The 6,538-nt window shown below is 32.8% G+C and overlaps 1 protein-coding gene across 2 annotated transcripts in view; it reads right to left on the bottom strand.

Moving 5' to 3' along the window:
• The window catches only part of LOC105549080 (disintegrin and metalloproteinase domain-containing protein 18), a 164,466-nt gene that overhangs the window by 4,900 nt on the left and 153,028 nt on the right, over positions 1 to 6,538 (bottom strand). For both annotated transcript variants that reach the window (XM_011993448.1, XM_011993457.1), the window contains one exon: positions 1,329 to 1,488. In XM_011993448.1, coding sequence (XP_011848838.1) covers positions 1,329 to 1,488 — 160 coding nt within the window. The remainder of the gene's footprint in view (positions 1 to 1,328; positions 1,489 to 6,538) is intronic.

Genomic DNA, 6,538 nt, shown 5'->3' with positions numbered 1-6,538 from the left:
CAAAATTTGTGTGAAATATGTCAGACAAAAGTTGCATGATCTTAACTACATGCGGGCTCAAAAATAATCAAATTCATAGAAGTAGAGAATAGAACAGTGGTTGCCAAGGGATATGGGAGCAGAGAATGGGAAGGTGATGGTTAAAGGGTACAAAGATTCAGTTATGCAAGATAAATTCTGGAGCTCTGCTATACACCAGAGTACCTATAGCTAACAATACTGTATTGTATACTTGATATTTGCTAACAGGGTAGATCTATGTCAAGTGTTCTTACCTTGGTAAAACAACAATAGTAATAAAGAGTTTGGGAGGAAATTTTGGGAGGTGATATATTTATGGCCTTGATGGTGATGATGGTTTAAAGGGAATACTTATTTCCAAACTCATCAAGATGTATATATTAAGTATGTATACATATTTGTATGTCAATTATACTTCCACGAAGTGGTATAAAGCTGATAGAATAACTAGACAAAAATAATCAGCAAAGATATAGAAGACTTGAACGACACCATCAACCACCTTGACCTACCTGTATTCTATAGAACTCCCCACCCACGCCGTGGGTATTCACAATAGTAAATATACCTTCTCTTCAAGTGTATTTGGAACAGTCTTCAGGACAGACTATATACTAGGCCATTTAAAAAGTCTCAAAAAATTTAAAATGATTTTAAATTTACAATGATTGAAATCATATGAAGTATATTTTGTGCTCAACTAAGTTGAAAATTAACAAGACAAAAAATATGGGAAATCTATAATATCTGGGAATTAAACAATATTATGAGTTTATTACTCATAAAGAATAAAGAATAAAGTGCAATAATTCAATACTGACCCTACAGACATTAAAATGATTACAAGAAAATACGATGAATAACTTTGTGCAACAAATTACACAATTTTGAAGAAAGGGACATATTTTTTAAGTCACAAGCTTCCAAACATGACTTAATAAAGAACAGAAAATCCAAACAGATTACAAGAATAAATATATTAAAATGGTAAGTAAAACCAACACCAATGTGTAATTAGATCTAACTAGAAGGGCACTTAAAATAATGTACCAACTATATTCTTTTCTGACCTGGTAAGTCTTTGGTACAGCATAGTATACTCATGAAGAAAAGTTTTAGAACATTCAGAATTTAGGCTTGCCCCAATATAATAACAAACTATTGAAAAACAAAATTATAAAGATACCACTTACATTAGATTTAAAATAGCATATTTAATAATTAATATAAATGTTATATAACATGCATGACACTGGTTAATGACTAGGATAATTTAGCCTAATACATTAATCCTATATCACATTTACCGCTTACACTCTGTATTCTCTCTGTTGCATAATTTCCTTATTTCATTTCTCTTAAAGATCACAATGGTGAAAATTATGAAAAACGGCAGAACAATGTAGAAACTCAGAATAAACCAGTTGTTCCAGTGTGTATTGTAGCCTTTTTCAGTATAAAATTCATCTAGAAATGAATCATATCATAAATTAGCGGGGACTCTGGATATTTAAATACATTTATATTTTTTTCACCTTAATCATATATTTGTATATATAAAGAGGTTTTAATGCATTGCAAACTACTAGGAAAAAATAGAACATAAATGCAAACTACAGTGCTATATTTTTCATGGATTTCTATTTGTTTACACATATTTATTTAATATTAATCTGCTGTATACATGTTTAGAGTGCTGTTTGCTGTATTCAGCTTATTTGTAACATCAATACTTTAAAAGTTAATACAGTAATAGGGATTAAGTTACAATTTTTAAAAATGTATACTTTGAGAAACCACCATCCCACTCACTTGCTAAATCAGTTTTTTCCCTTAGAGAAAACCATTTATAAATGACTCATTTCTCTCCATCGAGTGTCTATGTTCTACATATGTAAAGAAAATTCATACGTATACCTATGCTTGTATCTGCATCTATATCTATATATCTATACATTACATGTGCCTCTGTGTGCATGTGTGTATGTGTGTATCTTTCCACTCGTTGACATTCTATAAGCATATTATTCCCTTTGGGTTTTTTTATACTTAAAAAGTTGAGATATCACACAATTCTGAGAAGTATACAATATGTAAATACATTAGCAAAATGAGTAATGAGTTAACTAAAGACTATACACATTCCCACACTCCAGGTCTCAAAAAAGATCCTGTTATAATTCCAAAGCACTGTGGGACATTTCCTAATCCTTTCCCCTCTCCAAAGGTTACAAAGGTCATGGTTTGTTTAATTATTTAGTGAAATTTATTAATGTATATAACATAGTAACAAAAATGTGTGCCATAAAGTTGTACCGCTCAAAATACATTTACACTGAACGAGACCATGTAACCAGCAACAAATTTTGGAAACATAACTCCCCAACTTAGTTTACCAGACACTATCTTTCCCAAAGAAAATCACTAATTTTGCCTCTAACAACATGAGTCTTATTTTCCTTTCATTTTGACTTGCTATTAATATAGACATATTAGCTATACTTGTATCTTTTGATATTGCATACACTTAGAAAAATAGATGTAGGATGTACAAGTGCAGTTTCGCTGCATGGATATGTTGTGTAGTGGGGAAGTCTAGGCTCTTAGTGTACCCATCATCGGAATAGTGTACATTGTATTCAATAGGTAATTTTTCACCCTTCATATCTCTTTCACCTTCCAACGTTTTGGAGTCCCCAGTGTCTATTATTCCACTGCGAATGTCCAATGGTATCCATTGTTTAGCTCCCACTTATAAGTGAGCACATGCAGCATTTGGTTTTCTGATTCTGAGTTATTTCACTTAGGTGAATGCCTTTCCCATGTTGCTGGGTTTTGGTTTTTTTATGGCTCAGTAATATTCCATGATGTATGTATAAAGAGATATAAATATAAATATGTATTCATCAATGGAGGACTGGATAAAAAACACATGCTATATATATATACACACACACGGTATAACCAACAAAGTAGGCAGACAACCTTACAGAATGGGAGAAAATATTTTTTATATATATATGTATGCACCATGTGTTCTTTATCCAGTCCTCCATTGATATATATATATATGATATCAATATATATCACATGATAAATATGTGTGTGTGTGTGTGTATGTTCTTTATCCAGTCCTCCATTGATGGACACTTAGGTTGATTCCATAACTTTGTTATTGTGACTAGTTCTGCAATGAACATATGATGTATACTGATTTCTCTTCTTTTGGGTAGCTAGTCAGTAGTAGGACTCCTGGATTGAGTGACAGTTCTATTTTTAGTTCTTTAAGAAATCTTCAGAGTGTTTTCCATAGTGATAGTACTAATGTACATTTCCACCAACAGTATACAAGTGTTTCCTTTTCTCCACATCCTCACCAACATCTGTTGTTTTATGACTTTTGAATACTAACCATTCTGATAACATGATAACTCATTGTAGTTTTAATTTGCATTTCTCTGATGATTAGTGATGCTGATCATTTCTTCATACGTTTTTTGACCTCTTGTAAAGTGTCTGTTCTTTTGTAAAGTGTCTGTTCATGTTTTTGCCAATTTTTTGATGGGGTTGTTCACATTTTTCTTTTTGAGTTTTTTTAGTTCCTTGTAGATTCTGGATAACAGTATTTTGTTAATATATAGTTTGCAAATATGTTCCCTCATTCTGTAGGTTGTCCGCTTACTTTGTTGATAATTAGTTTTTCTTTGCAGACGCTTTTTAGTTTAATTAAAAAGTCCCATTTGTCCATTTTTACTTTTGTTGCATTTGCTTTTGAGGTCTTTGAGTTATAAATTCTTTGCCTATGCCAATGTCCAGAAAAGGATTTTGGAGGTTTTTTGTAAGAATTTTTATACTTTCAAGTCTTACATTTAAGTTGTTAATCCGTCTTGGGTTAATTTTTGTATAAGCCGAAATACATAGTTTTATTCTTGTGCATGTGGCTATTCAACTTTCTCAGCACCATTTATTGTATAGGGTGAGCGTGGATCATTTTTGACAGATTTTAAATGTTATATAAATGGAATTATAGTGCATACACATTGTTTTCTGACTTTGTTCATTATTACTGACTTTTGAAATTCACAGATGTTGTTGCTTATAGTTGTAAAATGCTTATTCTAATTGATGCATACTATACCTTTGCGTAGAAATAGCAAGTGTTAATCCCAGCACTTTGGGAGGCTGAGGCGAATGGATCATGAGGTCAGGAGATCGAGGGCATGATGAAACCCCGTCTCTACTAAAAAAGATACAAAAATTAGCCGGGCATGGTGGCCAGCGCCTGTAGTCCCAGCTACTGCGAGAGGTTGAGGCAGGAGAATGGTGTAAACCCAGGAGGCGGAGCTTGCAGTGAGCAGAGATCGCGCCACTGCACTCCAGCCTAGGCGACAGAGCGAGACTCCGTCTTAAATAAATAGATAAATAAATAAATAAATAAAAGAAACAGCAGGCATTAATTTCTGATATTCTGACAGATATTTGGGTAGTTTGAAATTTGAGGTATTACGAAGAGTGCTGCTGTGAATATTTTACAGCATGTCTTTTGGTCAACATTGTGTCTGAAAATCTCTCAGACATATGCATACATGGGAAGTGTCAATGCTTGCATATTATCGTATTGAACATTAGTAAATACTTCCAATGATTTCCCTAAGTGGTTGTAACCATTATATTCCTATTAGTAGTAAATGAGTGTCTTCATTTTTACTTATCTTTGGTATTTTTCTTCTTTCCCTAGTTATTCTTCATGTAAAATGAAATGCAAACACCACTGTACAGCTGGATGAAATGTCACAAATATAATCTCACAAATATAAACAAATATTAACCCTCACAAATATAAGGCAAACATTTTAAATATAAGGCAAACATTCTATTTTTTTGTTTGTTTTGATGTGTTAGTCACTAAATGTGAAGCGTTTATAAAATTTTATTTGATAATAGAATGAGTTTAACTAGTGCCTAAGAGTTGGCAACAAAATAGTGTAAATTCTTTTATAAATTATTTTAATTTTGTTGTTTTAACAGCTTTACTGAGAGATAATTGACATAAAATAAATGCCCACATTTTAGGTGTATAATTTGATAGGTTTTGTTATATGTATACTGCCATGAAACCATAAAAATGCAAACAATGCATATATCCATAATCCACACACATTTCCCATGCCCACTAATCCTGCCATGTTGCCACTCCCCACACAGGCAGCCGCTAATCTGGTCTGTATTCTTTCATTATACATTAGCTTTCATTTTTTATACTTATATGTAAATAGAACAAGACAATATGTATTCTTTATAGTCTAACATGTTTCATTTAGCATAAATGTTGAGGTTCATCCATATTGGTGTACATAACAAGTTTGTTTCTTTTTCTTGTTTGATAGTATTACACTGTATTGAGAGACTACACATTGTTTAGCCATCTGTTGATTTATATTTACATTGTTTCCAGGTGTTATCTATTACAAAAATTGTTACTGTATACATTTTGATTTATATTTATTGTTTCCAGATTTTATCTATTACAAAAATTGTTACTATATACATTTATACCCAAGGCTTTGTATGGGCATCAGCATTCTATTCTATTGGGTAAATAGTGTAATAGCTGTATTATATGGTGATTTATATTTACCTCCTTAAGAATCTCTGAAACTATAAATTTTGTTTTAAATATCAGTGTTGTAAATTTTGTTTTAAATATCAGTATATGGTTCCTACCCCCACATCTTGGCCAAAGTTAATGTGGTCAGCCCTTTTAAATGTAAGCAATTTTTAAAGGAATGAGTAGCATCTATTTGTGATTTTAATTTGCATTTCTCCGATGACCTACGATGTTGGGCATCTTTACATATACTTATTTTGTCCCCCTTTTCTATAGAGTTGGTTTTTTAAATTAAATTTCAAGGATTCACTATATATTCTGAATACAAATACATTATCAGGTGTATATTTTACAAATATTTGTTAAGAAGCAGTGACTTGCCCTTTTATTCCCCTAACAGTGGCTTTTGGATAGCAAAAGTCCTAAATTTTTTATGTTGTCCAATTTATCACATTTGGGGGTCATATTTTTGGTGTCATACCTACAAAATCTGTGCTCAAAGTCACTGAGGATTTCTCTCTCTTTTTTCTTTTTTAATTATACTTTAAGTTCTAGGGTACATGTGCACAATGTGCAGGTCTGTCACATATGCACACCTGTGCCATGTTGGTGTGCTGCACCCATCAACTCGTCAACACCCATCAACTCATCATTTACATCAGGTATAACTCCCAGTGCCATCCCTCCCCCCGGCCCCATCCCCATGATAGGCCCCGGTGTGTGATGTTCTCCTTCCAGTGTCCAAGTACTCTCATTGTTCACTTCCCACCTATGAGTGAGAACATGCAGTATTTGGTTTTCTGTTCTTGTGATAGTTTGCTGAGAATGATGGTTTCCAGCTGCATCCACGTCCCTACAAAGGACACGAACTCATCCCTTTTTATGGCTGCATAGTATTCCATGGTGTAT

The sequence above is a fragment of the Mandrillus leucophaeus genome, unplaced genomic scaffold, assembly GCF_000951045.1.
Source record: "Mandrillus leucophaeus isolate KB7577 unplaced genomic scaffold, Mleu.le_1.0 Scaffold111, whole genome shotgun sequence".
NCBI classification, from domain to species: Eukaryota; Metazoa; Chordata; class Mammalia; order Primates; family Cercopithecidae; genus Mandrillus; species Mandrillus leucophaeus.
The sequence above is the reverse complement of the archived record's forward strand: the minus strand, read 5'-3'. Positions and strand labels throughout refer to the sequence as shown.